This window comes from Sylvia atricapilla, chromosome 9, assembly GCF_009819655.1.
Source record: "Sylvia atricapilla isolate bSylAtr1 chromosome 9, bSylAtr1.pri, whole genome shotgun sequence".
Taxonomy (NCBI): domain Eukaryota; kingdom Metazoa; phylum Chordata; class Aves; order Passeriformes; family Sylviidae; genus Sylvia; species Sylvia atricapilla.
In genome coordinates this window covers 28,993,677-29,010,615 of record NC_089148.1, presented here as the reverse complement: position 1 = coordinate 29,010,615, position 16,939 = coordinate 28,993,677, and the positions used below count along the sequence as shown (strand labels likewise).

The window sequence follows — 16,939 nt, the reverse complement described above, 5'->3', positions numbered from 1 at the left end:
GACCTGAGCTGCGTCCCACATTTCTGGGGAAGAAGAGACAAAAAAAGGGAAGTAATATCCTTAGCCACAGTTCTGGGTTCAACCCAGCCTGGGTTTTCCAGCGGTGCCCTGTGGAGCAGACATGGCCTGATGCAGGGTGTGGACAGCCCCTATTAAGCCCAACTTGCAGCGGTTTGTAAATGAGAAGTTCTTTTTCCCCAGTTAGTTTTTCCTTGCCGTTCTCCCAGAGCGCTGGGGACACTTGCAGGAGCTCAGCTCTAACGGGCTGTCACACGCTGGGGACACCTGGGCCCTCGTGCCTCTCCCAGGAATCACCCCTACACTGGGCAGTGCAGCCAGTGGTCACAGTGACAGGGAACCAAACCACTGCAGGGGACCCCTGTTCCACTGGAAGCCCCTGGGTTTCCTTCACATAGCGTGGGCTGGTTTAATGTCACAGTGACTGAGGTGTCACTGCTTTGTGAAAATCCCTCTCAGGCACGTTAAGAATGAAGTATCAGGGAGCCCAGTGGTGTTAAGAAATGACAGTACACTTGTTTCCAGTTTTTAATGCTTTCTTGTAAAACTGAAAGTACAAAACCAGCCGAGCAAATGTAGATCTTTATATACATGAGGTCTCTGATTAAAAAAAATCCTTTTCGTTTAAAAAAAAAAAAAAAGAGAAGACCGAACCAAGAAGTTAAATGAAAACTGATTAAAGGGGACAACATTCTCAAATTGAAGCGTACTTTCCAAGAAGGAAAACATCTTCTTTACAAGTTTATTATATAACTTACATTTACACTTTACTGAGAGAACTTACAAAACAAGCTGCTTGAAATGCTCCTCATTCCCTTAAAGCATGAATTTCAAAGTGCCACAGCAAAGGAACAAGTTCCAATATTACCTTATACAGACTATTCATGTATAAAATGGTTTGGTAAATGTGAGGTGTTCATTTAAATGAGCACATATAGGGATACAGACTAAATAAAAGTACTTGAACAACACCTTTGTTATTACATACTCAGTTATAGGTATAATAAAGGAAACAAGGCCAGCACTGCTCTTAGGTATCTGTGTAGATGGAAGGAATGTGATTCAAGCAGTGATCAAAGGCACTGTTCTGGAAGAATCCATTTTCATCCGTTCCATTGGAGACCATGTCTTCAGACACACACTGGGCTTCAGAGATCCCCTCGTAGCCTGGAAGAGTGACAAGGGCAAGGACACGAGTTAATGCCACAGCGCAGGAGAGGAGGGAAGCACAGCCTGGGGCCTGGGATCACACAGGGCAGGACAGCACAGGGTTAATGGAAAAACAACACTCTTCAGCATCAAGGCCCAGGGGAGCACAAATTTCCTTTGTGGGTGTTTGTGTCATCAGGGCTGGTGCTCCCATTTCTTCCTGTGCGAAGCTGTGCACTTGCAAGTGCCAGTATCAGAGCACAGCTCTCTTGGGACTCAGTCATTATCTGAACAGGGCATCAAAACAAGGAGTGGGCAACGATCCTGCTAAGTGTGCACTAGGAGTGATGCAGTCCTCTTGGTTTGTGTTTTTCCTTTTAATAGCACTTTGAGAAAACATTCCATGTTTCTCTCAGCTGCTCTTAAGACCCAGCAGAAACCTGGATCCTACATTTCCTGGCTCTCCACCTAGTGCAGGTCTGAGGAAGCATGGCTGGGGCAGGTCAGGCTCACAGGACACGTGGAAGGAGCTGTGATCCTCAGCCCACCAAAGCCCACCAGGCTGAGCTGGCTGCTGCCTGCCAGGCTACCAGAAAGCTATGACAGTAGGGAAGAATTTCTCTGTCCTTCTTTCATAATGCCAAACTTCCACAGCTATTACAAACCTCCTGAGCTGCACATCCTTGTGGAAAGGAGCAGGTTTGCCATGCTACCGAATACTAGGGCAGCTGGAGTGCCAGGGACTCTAAAAAAGAGATCTATTGCCTATCCCAAAGGACACAAAAAATTCCTATTATGACCCACTACAGCCTGCTTTTGCAATTGGCCAGTCAAGGCCCACATGCACATGGTTCATTCTGCTGCTCCTGCTCACTTCCCCTCTGCTGTGTCTGCCCCCTCAGCATCATCCTTTATACATACTCTGGTTTCCTTTATGCCACCTGATGTGGGTTGGGTCTTTAGGAAAGCACCTGTGTGAACTTCAGCACAATGTCCTGACCCTTGGACTGAGCCCCCAGGGTTCAGAGCCCACCTTCCATGAGTGGAATAAGCAGCAGAACAGCTGAGGGAGCACAGGGAACAAGATGCAGTTTAGCACATGCCTGTGCAGAAAGTGGAGGCCTTACAGAGAGTGGGGACTCCACTGGGGATGGCTGATCCTCGTGGTTGAAGCTCCAGGCTTGGCTCCGTTCTCTGCCCCACAGAGGGGTCTGTGGGGTCACGGGGAAATGATCCTTTTTTCCCGTGCCTTGGTGGAAAATGAGGCGATTCCTTCTCATTTGCCTTCCCCTTGTCTTTTCCACCTGCCCACACCTCTGCAGGCAGGTGTGCCTGGGTGGGGCTGAGCCAAACCCTGCCCAGGCCCCTCGGGGCTAAGTGGCTCCACACCAGCAGCCAGGGTTGGATCCTGCATCCTACACAGCCAGTCCTGGCTGCAGGAAAACCTGCCCACTTCACTGGGGCTATTTTGCTGTTAGGTTATTTTTTTACTATTGCAGATCAAATTCTTACATTGCTGCATTTTCCTATGACTCGTTAATTTACTGTCGGTTTACAGGTCAGATTCTGCTGTCTGCAGAAATCTGGCACACACTGAATGTCCAGAGGTTCTGGAGGACGACCTCAGCTTGTTTATCTGTGTCGGGCCAAGTGGAGTGACCAGTATTTTGATAAGTTTTGCGAGTGTTTATGTTATGCTAATTTCTATTTGATGAGCCTGTATACAGGGTGGATACACAACCGCAGATGGATAAAACCCAAGATAAGCATACATCCCAGAAATCATTATTAGATTCCAGATAGAGTAAACTATCCGAAGTCCTGAACAGAAAATAAAAATTTATTGACTGTTAATGTGATTCATGGAACAGCTGTTTGCCAGTCACATTTGGCATTCCTGCGAGATGAGATCTCATTTAATATTAATGGTGCTATAAAAGCCTGAAAAAAAATTAATGCGTAGCCTTGATGAATCTTGCAAACCTGAATGGTTCTATTTTACACACTAAAAGATGAGATGAGATTTATACATTTCATGCATGTTTATGTTTCAGCCTTTTAAGTATTTGCATGCCTCAATAACCACTCTAAAAACAAAAATACTAAACAGAAACATTTCATGATAGTTTAGGCCCAGACAGAAAAATCAACTGTTGTTGAAGTTGGTGTCTTGCCACAGTATTATTCTTTACTGCTACAATTTCTTTTGGAAAGTTTATTTAGTCTGTTCCTTAAATATTGCAGGCTGTCAATCTAAGCTTGAAATTTGATGTTAACATGAAAACCCCCTATGTTTTAGTCATATCAAACTTATGAGTAATACTAAAGAATTCAAAGTTGAAGTTGAAACTTCATCTTAAATGTTTCCCTTGTGTTGGTTACTGATGCATGCGCTTCCCAGAATGGAACAGCAGACAAATGCATGCACACTTGCTCTGAACAGAGTCTCCTTTAATACAAAACAAACAGGAAAGTCAACTCTAATTTTGTGGTCTGACTCAGGCCCCAATTCAAAAAGCACTTAAACATATGTTTTCAGTATCCTTCTTAAACGAGGTGCCCTTCTGAGTGCAGACATGAAGAGAACTTTCTTGGAGATATGTAAGTAAAGATCGCAGCAAATGGTTGTGTTTTATGGCTCTGAAAATGCTCACATTTTGTTTGACTTCAGCAATTCTGTCAATCCTTAATTTTAGAGGTAAAAAGAAGAAGAATCCTGAAAGACTGCAGTACTGCAGTAATGTAGCCATTATAACTTTCACCTGATTGTAAAAGCCTGCCTGAGCACACCTGAGATGTGCAATGAACAGATCACACAAAAAATGTGGGTAGCGCCTCCTCAGCTCTCCTGAAGGTGGGTGTTGCCTATGGCATCCAGCAGAACGGAGGAGACTTTATCTACCAGTCAAATACAGCAGCATTAAAGAAAAACAAAATTACTTTCCTTCTGGGGTTTTTATAGATGAAAATGAATTTCAGGGCTATTTTTTCCACAAACGTGTTTTTGTCGTAACACTGAATATAAAATGAGTTCTTTGCCCCTCCTGCTACAAACATCATTTGGGTAATTCCTGATAGGTGGAATAAATTACCTGTTGAAGCTAAAGGTGCATTGAGTATGTGATAGCCATTCTGCCTCAGAGGATTGAAGCAATGGGATTCCCCTGTGAGCACATCACTGCTGACAGACTGGTCCATTGTTCTGTAGCAATCTCCGTAGTGGAAACAGTTTTGTATGGAGTGAAAGCTGCCTTGGTAACCTGAAAGCAGATATTGCACACAATTCAATCCTTCTGCAATGGTACCTTCACTTGTGTCACAGCACTGCTGGGGGGGATTATTCCTCAGTTTTAACTATGGAAAAATGATCATCCTGTTCTATAAAGTGCAGTTAGAGAAGAGCCTCTTCATCAGACTCGGTTCCCCAGGGGGCAGTGGACCGTGAGCCCCATCAAGCAGGAATCTCAAGGATGGGCTCCATTTCCAGCAATAGATTAGCTGAACACAGTCAACAGCACACTTGGTTCCAAGCTAAGTAGTGAGCCTTCCACTGGATCAGGTCCAGGATGCTCAGCTCCTAAGGGAATGTCTCTGTAACAAATCACTGTTAATTTAAATACAATAATGCAGTTTTGAAATGAACAGCACTGCTTTGTTTCCAGTTAAGTCAAGTCTTCTCCCATCCAGCGTGTGCTGTGCGCTGCTGGAGACAGCGTTATTTATCCTAAACACCTTTGCAGGTTCCTCAAACTTCTTTCCCAGACTGCTCTTGATTCAAAGGAATCCCCTTTCACTGGACACAGGGGGCCACAGTGTGCAGGTAAAATTGACCTACAAGTGCAGGACAGACTCCAGGTGGTTGTCAGGTGAAGACTGAGTTCAACCAGAGGCTCTTCTGCTTCTGGAAAGTGCTGAGATAGATCTCCATGGTCTCTGCTTGCCTCAGTCATTCTGCTTTTGGGGCATGTTAGACTTTCATCCTACACACATCCAACATTTCTTAGATCCTATTTTTTCCCCCAAGTATTGTATTATCAGTACCCAGCAGTTTGGGTTTTGCCATCGCAAGTTGTGAATGAGCTCTAGACAACAAAAGAAGATATTTAACAGTAAAGGACAAATTAATTGCTAAGGAAGGAATTTTGCAATTTTAAGTTGTTCCAACATCTTAAAAAATAGTAATTTGTTCCCATAAGGATGATCTCAAAGTATGTCACAATATTTAAACCAGCCATGGCCTGATTTAATTCTCTTCCTTCCTCCTGCCTCACAAAGCTCTTCCTTATTCCAGGTGCATTGCACACGAACTGCACATTCCTGTGAGCCACCCCTTTTCCTACCTTCTCTGAAATGATTCTCCTTCCCTTAAAGTCAACCAAATTAGGCTTAAAGTCTAGCAGAATGTGCTTCAGGATTTTCCTCTAATTGCCAGAAAAAATATAGAGCTGTTGTCTTTCTTCCCTCAGTCTTACTCAGACTGAAACATTTCCTGAGGAACTCCTGCAGAAGCTCGGGGCAGTTCAGTGACTCCCAGTCCCAGCCCCATTTCCCCATTTCCAGCTGACAGCTCGGCCCCTGCTGGGCTGCCTTCAGGCTGTTTGTCCAGAAATTAAATCCCTGTGCCTGTCCCCTGGGGCTGTGTGGGGTCAATGTGTCCCTCACAATTCCTGCAGTGTGCAAGCTCTCTCCTGGTCAGTGTTTTCCCTCTACCACCGAAGTCTGACCAAGCAGACAGTACCAGGCAAAGCTCGGGGTCTGGTCACTTCACATCTCCTAAGGTGGCAATAAATAAGGCCAAGGGAGGCAACTCTTGAGTAGAACTGGAATAAAATCACTGAGTGGTGAAACATTTGCTCTGAAGCTTCCCAGTTCAATAGGTGCTTTGGCAGAATCTGCAAGGATTAGATGATTGATTTCTTGAGAACGTATGATCCACTACAAAATACCAAAAGTGTTGATGTCCATGATTAGTCAAGTCCTAATGGATCACTCTTAGATGAAGACACCACACTCTCTGTACCAAGGCTGCTAGGCTGTATTTGCTGCTATGGAGAAGGCAGCCCCAAAATTTGGAAAGCTGAGCATTAAATGATGCATGTCCTTCCTTGGAATAAACAGCCAGGCACCTCTATTTACTGCCTGGAGAGTCTGGCTCAAAGAACCAAGGAGCCCTTATGAGAGGTAGCACAGCCCTCTTTTGATGTGGTTTTATGTACAGTGCATTACTGATTGGCTTTGATAATTATCCTCACTTTCTGTTTACAAAACACCAACTCTTTGCTGCTGTAAGCCTTCTAAAAATACATCCTTTTGAGATGAGCAGTGAAAAAAAGAGACACTTGGCTTCAAAGAAGGCACAACTGGTTGCAGAGAGCACTTAAGACACACTGCTAGAGAAAAATAAATTAAAAAAATGAACCTTTTCCAGACTGTCTGCAATAGACATCACTCCTAGGGAAGGCATGACGTGTACTTTCTCTATCCCTGTAACTGCTGTCCTTGCCTTGTGCTCCCAGGCTTGCCTTTGTTATATCAATTAAAAACCTGCATGATCTACAGAGCTGGCACAGTGGCTTAGAAAAGCAGAGAGCAGCCAAGCATGACAGAACTGGATTGAAACTAGTCGGGTCCAGGCTTTTCCCAAGACCTGTGGGGAAAGGTTGTTTTGAAGTGTTTTAAGTTACACTGTCTGGAAATACCTGAAGCAGAGAACTGCCTCAGAATCAGTCTGGAAAAGAGCTGCCATAAGCAATGAAATCCTCTTTTGGATTGCAGTGCTTATCCCTCAGCACCACTGTGAGATAATCTGAGGAGGCAGAGGAAAAAGTGTTCCTGGAGCCACCCAGGGAAGAGAGGGCTGTAGGAAAATCCTGGTGCTACTGCCTTAAATTCACCAGGTCCTGATTTCTGCCAAGTGCTTCACAGAGAAAATACAGAGAAATGCCCTTTCCCTGCTCTAACATGCCTGCAAGGTGGGATAAATGCAGGTATAAAACTAAAGAAAAACCATGGAGTGAGGAAGGGAAAGGGTGCAGCAGGAACACAAGTCAGGTAGAACAAAGCATGACGCTAAAAATGGCATTTCTGACCCTTTGTGTTCATTGCATTTAGTTGTGGTTCCTTTCGATTTATTTAAATGCTCCACTCAGAAAATATGGGGGATTAAAATATGATTAAAATCCCATAACTAAGTGTTCAGTTAACAACCACATACGGCTGATTAGAGTAAACTAATCAGGGAGCATTTTTTACAAGTTCCTAAAAAAGACTCCCTTCAGGGGTTAAAGCACAAAGTCAGCAGGAAGGCTGGTCCAGTGCAGACATCCCTGCTCCTTCTGGAGTGCAAATCTGTAGTACCAACTTGGCAATAAGTGTTCCACCAGTATTTTTTTTGCCACATGGATTTCAGGTTTTCCTTCAGTTTTGATTTAAATCAAGAATTTTCTGAGGTTATTTTCATATGAAGAGTTTACTAAAAAGCCCTGTCAGTTTAAATGATCACTGTTAAATGTTTTATGTACAGTAGATGTAGAAATATAACAGCTCATAAAGGAATAAACTGAGTTCCAAACATAACATTTAGTTAAATTTTTTCTTTGAAATAATTTGTGGCAGAAAAGCTGCCCTTAACCACTTCACACAGTGCACTGGCTGCCTCTGCTTCTCCAAGGCACAGCCTAGAAAACTTCAAGCAGCTTTAAAATGAATGATGTAATGAGCAAATAATTGGAATATGCCTATTAAATGCTGTCTTGTTATGTCGTGTCATTTACATGCATTTGCAAATAAATCTCAGCGTTTCAAATTCCATAAAATTTCTGACAAGAAATCATGTCAGGTATAAATAACTACAGGATTCCACTGCCTGCCAGATTCTTTCAGCATGTAATGATTTCCATGTGATCTTACTACAGCTAGGTTAAAACATATAAATAATGTCAGCTTGTTCTTTCATTATCAATATTTCTGCTACCAGCCTGATGAAGCTGCCATCTCCAAAAAAAATCCACATCCACACTGTTTATGTGCTTCTGTACAGAGGCCTGGTTCCACGTCAGCTTTATGTGGTGTACCTTTTCTTGGCAAAAATTCAAAACTCCCAAATTATTACAGATTCCATTTGAAAAACCGTGCTATTAATGAACTGAGAGGCAAAAAAAAAAAAGAATAAAAAGTAGAGCAAGTACAGCTAAGTACAGGTTACAGATAATTGGTTTCAAAGGCTGCTAATCAAAACTGATTTTGGAATGACCATTTCCATAATTAATTTATAATAATACTTCAACATTTGGCCAAAGTGGAAAATTATTGCTTTTTCAAAAACCACATGACATAACACTTAGAAAGCAACAATTCATTCAAAAGGAAATGTGGTTTTCTTAAGGAATAAAGTCAATTTATTTAAGTGGTTCAGAACTTGTTCTGTCTATGCATTTGTTTCTGCTGTAGTAATGAGCTGCTAAACTTTCCTCTTGTGGCTTGTAGTTATTTAGCTCATTATAGCAACATAATCATAGATCATTATATGCTATCATAAATCTGCCACTTCTCCCTTACAGAGTTAATCTTTTTAAATTGAATAATCTGTTGAGCATCAGGTTGAGTTAGTTTTTCCTTCAGCACAAATCATTAAATATAATATGCTTTAACTTTTCAGACTAAGCTTGTCCAGCCAAAGAGCAAAAACACTGCTGAGAGAACAAGGGGCTGAGGGAATTTTTGGGATACCCAACCCCATCCCAGCTGGGAGCTGCTCACGGGTTTGTGCTCAGGCTCTTGCAAGCAGACAGATGTCCTGCACACTTCTTTATTGGGAATATTTACCACATTTTAGCAGCTCACCATCTGGATTGCATAACAGATTTCTGAAATATGCAAGCTCCTGTTACTGGAAGAATCTGTGATAATAATATCTCTTGCTAATTTGTGCCTCAGAAATTTCAGGAACATTAATTAGTTCCCACAGTAGAATTCCAGAATAGGTATGTAAGCTCGCAATTAAAAAGGCTGAGTAATTAAAAAAATGTTTTAAATTAAGCTGTGGGACAGCTGCTTACTGCTCCTATTCCTGTCCTCAAGTCCCACGGGCACTCGACAGTTGTACAGAGCGTATTTACATCTTACTACATAACATAAAACAAGCTAAACTTCCAAATAAGAAATGAAAAAATGTTTGTTTTCTTTGTCTAATTCCATGTCTTGTGCATCACTGTGAGTGGACTGAGCAGGACACTGCCAAGGTGTGCCTCAGCCCGTTATTTTGGGAGTGGATGGCTCCTGCAGGGTCACTCTCCAGGCTGGATGACCAGTCAGGGGAGGTGCATGGCCAGCAGCCTTCTACTGAAGGACTTGAATAAATGCAATAAATCTGCTCTTGGGACAGCTTTCCCCATTATGATGACGTATCACAGCATGGACCTGTCTGAAAATTTCCATCTGTATGCACACCAGTCCAGTTTAAAAACTGGAGTTCCCACTGAAATGTTAATGACAGTGTTAGCCAAATGTAAAAAAGAAAAATAAAATCTTTCTCTCCAGCTAGAAATTAGAAAAGTTGCAAAAAACAAGAAGAGGGAAGAGTTACCTTGAGATCCCTGCTGTACAGACTGGTTGGGAAATGGGGCGTATGGTGTATTTGGAATCCCAGAAAACTGCTGCCCGGTGGGTGACTGGCTGTGGGATGATGGAGAGCCGTGTTTCTGCAAGAGGGAAGGTGGAACTAAAGCTTTCAGGGGGCTGACAAGTGGAGAGATTATGTTGGGAGCAAGCCTAGAAAAAGAAAATACAGAAAAACTTCACATATCACATCATAAGATGGCAAAATGAAATACTTGAATGAACTATTTCCATAAGGGCCAAGCTATAGAGAAGTCTGTTTTGCAGGTACAAATTATATTGAAAAAAAGGACAACAATGCAGTGCAACTTCAGATATTTGCTAGGAGGCAAGAGAGTTAGACAAAGAATGCTGCTCCTTTATACTGACCTCCTGCACTTGCCATAAGGACAGAATCAAAATGACACCACTCCTCAGTGAGCAACTTAAACACAGCTCAGTTTGATTTAGGATTTTGTGACCTGAGATACATGTCCAGAAACAGAAGTGGAAAATGTAGTTAGAATGAGTAAATGCAAGTAAATTGTTTAAGTGCCTTCACAGCTTAAGGGGGTAACGCTGTAACAGGGTCAGGCTGCAGCCAAGAGAAAGAAAAGCCTTGGTTTCCCTCTGCAGATGAGCAAAGAGTGGATCTGGTACAGCTGTGACAAGGGGCCCCGTGCTCCACAGCCCAGTGCTGCCCTGTCAAACAGCACAGGAACCATGAGGAGTTTAAATACACTCTCTGCTGCCTCCAGAGCTTTTGCTAAACCTAAGAAGGATCCCTCTGAGCAGCACCAGAACCTTCCGATGTTGCAAAATCCACCTCACTGAGAGCCACCCTGTGGAAACTTCCCAGCTACAGAACCTCAGGAAGAAAACCAAAACAACCTCTGCAGGTTGTAAGAGATGTCACCGAGCTTGAAAAAAAAAAAAAAAAACTGAGCACAAACGGTTGGAGGCAGACAAAAATTAACTAAATAAAAACTTCAATCTCTCACTGGTGTCTTCCTCTACCCCTGCACAAGCTGTTTAAACATCATAAACCATCACTTCACACGACGGCTTCTGGGAGCAGCTGGACTGACCCTGGGAGCGAGGCTGTGCTCCAGTGAGGGCTAAGCACTACATGGAGTGTGCAGGAGGTAAACAGAGGGGAACTGTGAATAAATGGTGACAACAGCTTAACCAAATTTAACATGAGAGGCACAGGAACGCTGCCAAAAGCTGTCACAGCGATGCTCTAAATATTAGAAGGGGTTTAAATCAACCGGTCTAAGCCCATCCTATGCCCAAATAATTCCATCTCCCAAAACAAGGAAGCAAGACCTATAATGCAAACCACAAAGACTGAAATCTCCCCAAGCTAAATCGAGGAATTAAACTAGCGTTGTTCAGTGGGTGAAGGCAAAGATATTTTCAAGTCAAATAGCAAGAACAGGGAAACAATTTTTGTGAGAAAGGTACTCCCTGCGTAAGTGCTGCTCAGTAATATGTAAAATAAAGAGGGCTACTGTTGAATTAAAGGAGCCAACAGGTAAGGAGAAAAATATCCCGTTTGTTCTGGTTTGGAAAAGGCCTGGGGCTCCAAAGGTGCCGGAGAGGAGCGGGGGCCGCCTGTGCTCGGCTCAGGTCAGGGAGCAAACGCTCCGCGGAGCCCGCGCTGCCGAGGGGCAGCTGCAGGGAAAACACCGGGTTTATTCGCGCAGCGGCAGCCACAGGCCAGGGGCAGCTCCCCTGGGAACGCAGCTTTCCCTGCAAGGGCTCCGTGGGGCCGGGCTGGACTCGGGGAGCTGCCGTGAGCCGCGCTCCCTGCGAGCGCTCTGCGGGCCCGTGTGTGCGGAGCTGTGCCAGGCAGGGCGGCCACGGCCGGCTCCGGCACGGCTGAGGTACGGCACGGCTGAGACCTGCCACGGCCGGCTCCGGCACGGCTGAGACCCGGCACGGCTGAGACCTGCCACGGCTGAGACCTGCCACGGCTGAGACCTGCCACGGCTGAGACCCGGCACGGCCGGGCTCCGGCACGGCCCAGATCCGCCACGGCAGCCATCGTCCACAGCCGAAATCTGCCACGGCCGAGACCCGGCGCGGCTGAGATCCGCCACGGCCCAGGTCCGGCACGGCCCGATGTGCCACAGCCGCGATTCTGCCACGGCCGCGATCGGCCATGGCTGGAATCCGCCACAGCTGAGATCCGCCACAGCCGCGGTCCGTCACAGCCGCCATCGGCCACGGCCGAGATCCACCACGGCCGAGATTCTGCCAGAGCCGCGATCGGCCACAGCTGCGGTCCGCCACAGCCCGATCGGCCACAGCTGCGGTCCGCCACACCCCGATCCGCCACGGCCGAGATTCTGCCAGAGCCTCGATCGGCCACAGCTGCGGTCCGCCACAGCCCCGATCCGCCACGGCCGAGATTCTGCCAGAGCCGCGATGTGCCAGAGCCCCGATCCGCCACGGCCCCGATCCACCACACCCCGATCCACCACACCCCGATCCACCACACCCCGATCGGCCACGGCCCCGATCCACCACACCCCGATCCACCACACCCCGATCCGCCACACCCCGATCCACCACACCCCGATCCGCCACACCCCGATCCGCCACACCCCGATCCGCCACACCCCGATCCACCACACCCCGATCCGCCACACCCCGATCGGCCACGGCCCCGACCCACCACACCCCGATCGGCCACGGCCCCGATCCGCCCGGCCCCGATCCATCACACCCCGATCCACCACACCCCGATCCGCCACACCCCGATCCGCCACACCCCGATCGGCCACGGCCCCGATCCACCACACCCCGATCCACCACACCCCGATCCACCACACCCCGATCCACCACACCCCGATCCACCACGGCCCCGATCAGCCACGGCCCCGATCCGCCACACCCCGATCGGCCACACCCCGATCCATCACACCCCGATCGGCCACGGCCCCGATCCACCACACCCCGATCCACCACACCCCGATCCACCACACCCCGATCCACCACACCCCGATCCACCACGGCCCCGATCGGCCACGGCCCCGATCCGCCACACCCCGATCGGCCACACCCCGATCCATCACACCCCGATCGGCCACACCCCGATCGGCCACGGCCCCGATCCGCCACACCCCGATCCACCACACCCCGATCCGCCACACCCCGATCCACCACACCCCGATCCGCCACACCCCGATCCGCCACACCCCGATCCACCACACCCCGATCCGCCACACCCCGATCCGCCACACCCCGATCGGCCACACCCCGATCCACCACGGCCCCGATCCGCCACGGCCCCGATCCGCCACAGCCCGATCGGCCACGGCCCCGATCCGTCACACCCCGATCGGCCACGGCCCCGATCCGCCCGGCCCCGATCCATCACACCCCGATCGGCCACACCCCGATCGGCCACACCCCGATCCGTCACACCCCGATCGGCCACGGCCCCGATCCGCCACACCCCGATCCGCCACACCCCGATCGGCCACACCCCGATCGGCCACGGCCCCGATCGGCCACGGCCCTAATCCGCCACAGCCCGATCCTCCACAGCCCGATCCACCACGGCCCCGATCCACCACGGCCCCGATCCACCACAGCCCGATCCGCCACAGCCCGATCGGCCACGGCGCTGTCTGCGGCCCTGCCCGGCCACGGCACACAGGGACGGGCACACAGCGCCCTCCACGCGCCAGCAGCGCCCTTAGAAAGCCTGGAAATGCTTCCATGTGGAAGGAGATTAGAAAGACTGCAGTTGTTTTCGTTGGAAAGATAATAGCTAAAAGAGCTCATGATAGTGACATTTATATGGGGAATGACCACACACGCGTTTAAAAGAGAAACAAAAGATGTACTAAAAACTCCGATGCGGGGATGAGCCAGAAACCACTCTGAATAGGGGAGGGAAATGCTTCTGGGGAGCGAGTCCTCTGCAACTGCCTGTGTTGGGTTTCCTCTGCCTGCTCTTGGAATGTCTTGTCCCGGCTACTGCTGGGAAACGCAGCACGCCATAGAGACCTGCCGGGCTGCTCCCAGCGCTTTGTCAGGATGGGCCATCGTGTTGCTAAATTCTGTGCTTGTCGAACAAAAATGGTACACTTAGGTATCCAGCTGTGGGAATACTGCAAACCCCAGCTTCCCTACCCAGTTTAACTACTCCCAGAGGCTACTTAAATCTTAACCACGGGAGAAGAATTTAAGTTTTTATTGTTATTTTTAAAGCAGCGCTTGTCCCCGCTCACACTCTTGCATTCCTGTTTTTCATGTGTGTGAGCTCAACAGGGTTCGTGCCTCGAAACCTCTGAGATGAGTGTTTAAGGGTGGTGAGGTCCCTGCGAGGGCAGAGGGGTGCAGAGCCTGCTCCAGCTGGGAATGCTGAGAGTTGTGGAGCTGCCAGCTCGCTGCTCCTGCCCCAGTGCTGTTTGCTGCTCAGCAAACATTGCTGCCCGTGGGCAGCTGTATCCTAGGAGCAGGAACCTCAGCTGGAACCCCGACAGCTCGGGGTAATGCCTGAGCATCGCCGCCTCCTCTGCATCAAGAGAGTTTCACAGAGTTGGGCAGCTCACCATAAAAATTGGCTATGTTCTGCTTGGGCTCTCCCAACAAGGAATTTAATATGTTTCCTGGAAGTTAAGGCACAGTTTTCAGCTAGGAAAGAATTTTGCTCAGCAGAAGAATCTGGCTGTGTTAGCACAAGTGGCCATCATGGGGATCTGTGTCCTTAAAAATATTCATCACAATCCCTGCAGCTCAAGCTGGTCTCTAAAATATTACCCTGTGTGTGTGTGTGCATGTGTGAATGTGCTCTGGCACGCTCAAGGGGAGATTTCCATCAGTGAAACTGTCCAGTCTCCAGTGCTGTGTTTTTAATTCTCTCCTGAATATCTGCCTACTAATTAGGTTGCTGTGATACTCAGCTTGTTAAAAAGGAGGAATCATTCCTGGTACAAATGAAACAGATTATGCATTAGAGCCTAAAAGGTGATGCCTTCTGTGTGGAAGGTGAAAGACTGAAAGACTTACAGCAGGAACTCAGCTGGATACACTAAAATTCCCAGGCAGTAGCTCAGGCATGTGTGTTTCAATAACTAATAGTCTGCACATTTCCTGTTAATACTGTACTACAACCACAGTTTGCTTTGGTTTGGATAGTAATAATAAATATATACCATATATTTTACCTTAATTGTGACTTGCATAATTCAGTAAATTTGCAGGTCCTTTGGGGCCTTTTAATATATATCTGTGCCTATATATAGCTATATATAAAAAGATATAAATACTCTCACAGGCATGAAAAAAAAAATTGTATCCTTCCTTAATTCATTACATTTGAGGGCTGCTGGCTCTATGGAATATTTCTGTTGAGGGCCATACAAGGGTGTGATGGAGGAGCCTTCTCTCCACCCTGTCCAAGACACAGGAGCAACAGGACATGTACCACGGCGAGAAGGAGCTTGGCTGGAAACAAAAGGAACATTTTGCTCACACAGCATGCCCTGGCTTGTGCCATTCACAGCCACAGGAGCCACAGAATCAAACAAAATACCTATTTTTTTTACAAAGGGACTGAAGAATTTAATGGCCAAAACCAACATTTCCGTGCTAAGCGAGGGGTAGTCACATCTTGTGCTTCAGGATGTAAAGTGATCGCCCATGGAGGCAGAGAGGAATTCTGCTCTCTTCCCTCCCCACACGGCTCAGGGTGACTGACCACGTACTGGAGGCCTTTTCCAGTTCCCCCTGAAGCACCACTGGAGGATGGTGCTGGAGATGGAATTCCTGTCTGAGGGAGCCAGGATTTCAGGGGGGATTGCAGGGGCAATGCTTCCTTCTGAGGAGGCATCAGCAGGTAATCAAGGGAAAGGACTACTCAGAAAAATCTTACGTGATTCATACACACAACCAAATGGAAACTTTGGGAAAGCTGAGCCTAACTCAGTAACCACCCTGTCTGTGGCACTGTGCACATTTCTGCACCAACACTGACTGAAAATGCCCAGCTCACAGCCCTTCCCACAGGAACTCCTGCAGTGAAGTAGGATTCTACCCACAAAGAATCATGAAACCAAGTGTCACTCATGGACAACAAACCAGTTCCTCAGTTCTACTGGAAAGCGTTTGTCACTCCCATCAATGGGAATCCTCAGAAATCTTGGTGGTAATGCTCAGAAACCTTGGTCCTAACAGAAGGACTTTTTAAAATGGGAAGATTAAAAGTCAAAACACACAAAAAATTGGTCTTCCTCTCCCTTTCTAAGTGCACACCATTAAGAATCTCAAACAAATCTCAGTAAAACTTTTTATATAAACTTTCTTGTGATCATGCTTTAACAATAGATTCTGGATGGTGGAAGTTTATATTAAATTGTAAGTCAGGCTGCCTGTGTATGAGCTGTCAGTGACCTACAGGAAACCTTCCTAAAGGCTGCAAGTATCACGACTTTGCTTTAGAATCACTGATCCTGTCTGCACTCCCAGCCTCCCCAAGCAGCAGGGATGTTTAAGGGTCTCTGTATTCTCCCAATGCACAGCAAATGTCCTGCTGCAATACCAGTGCAACATAAAGAACCAAAAAAAAATAAATACAGATGGACATGGATTGTTCTGAGATTTCCATCACTGTGTCTGGATAGGTGTTTTCTATATATCCACAGTGCTTTTAGTCTGAGGAAGAAATAGATTTGCCCTCTGCTTTAGTCTTTGTTCAATACTACTTCCAGGACAAATAAACAGAAGAAGAAATTATAAAGCTCCTTTCAAAGGTAAGAAAGCTTGACTAGACCTTGACTGCCAAACACTACATATAGTATACTTAGTAAATACTGAGTGGAACTGAAAATTGGAAAATAATGAAAATACATTCAAACTAAGATTTTTTTAATTATAAATAGGAATGAAGTATAACTGCAAATGGAAGTATGTAAGACAGGGATGTTTCCAATATGAAAACTGTCTAGATTTGTTTTTTTTTTTAATGGCATGATGGCTTGATTGGCAGATTCCTCAGCTAGGCAAAGAATCTCAACCCATATCCCATTGAGTTCAGTGGAAACGGGACCAAATCCAGGCTGAAAAACATCTGTCCTTTATGTCAAATCATTTTTTGTATATTTTGGGTTATAGGACCATTCTGTAACAGTTCCATGCACAGCAGTACTGCCAGATCAAA

General features: G+C 46.8%; 1 protein-coding gene across 1 annotated transcript in view; it reads right to left on the bottom strand.

Annotated features, from left to right (window-relative positions):
- Positions 1-460: 460 nt before the first annotated feature.
- GLIS1 (GLIS family zinc finger 1) overlaps positions 461-16,939 on the bottom strand; it is a 181,336-nt gene continuing 164,857 nt past the window's right edge. The window contains exons 8-10 of the mRNA XM_066324562.1: positions 9,752-9,936; positions 4,260-4,427; positions 461-1,185 (exon numbers count right to left, since the gene is read on the bottom strand). Of these exons, the coding sequence (XP_066180659.1) occupies positions 1,049-1,185; positions 4,260-4,427; positions 9,752-9,936 (490 nt within the window). The 3' untranslated portion in view covers positions 461-1,048. The remainder of the gene's footprint in view (positions 1,186-4,259; positions 4,428-9,751; positions 9,937-16,939) is intronic.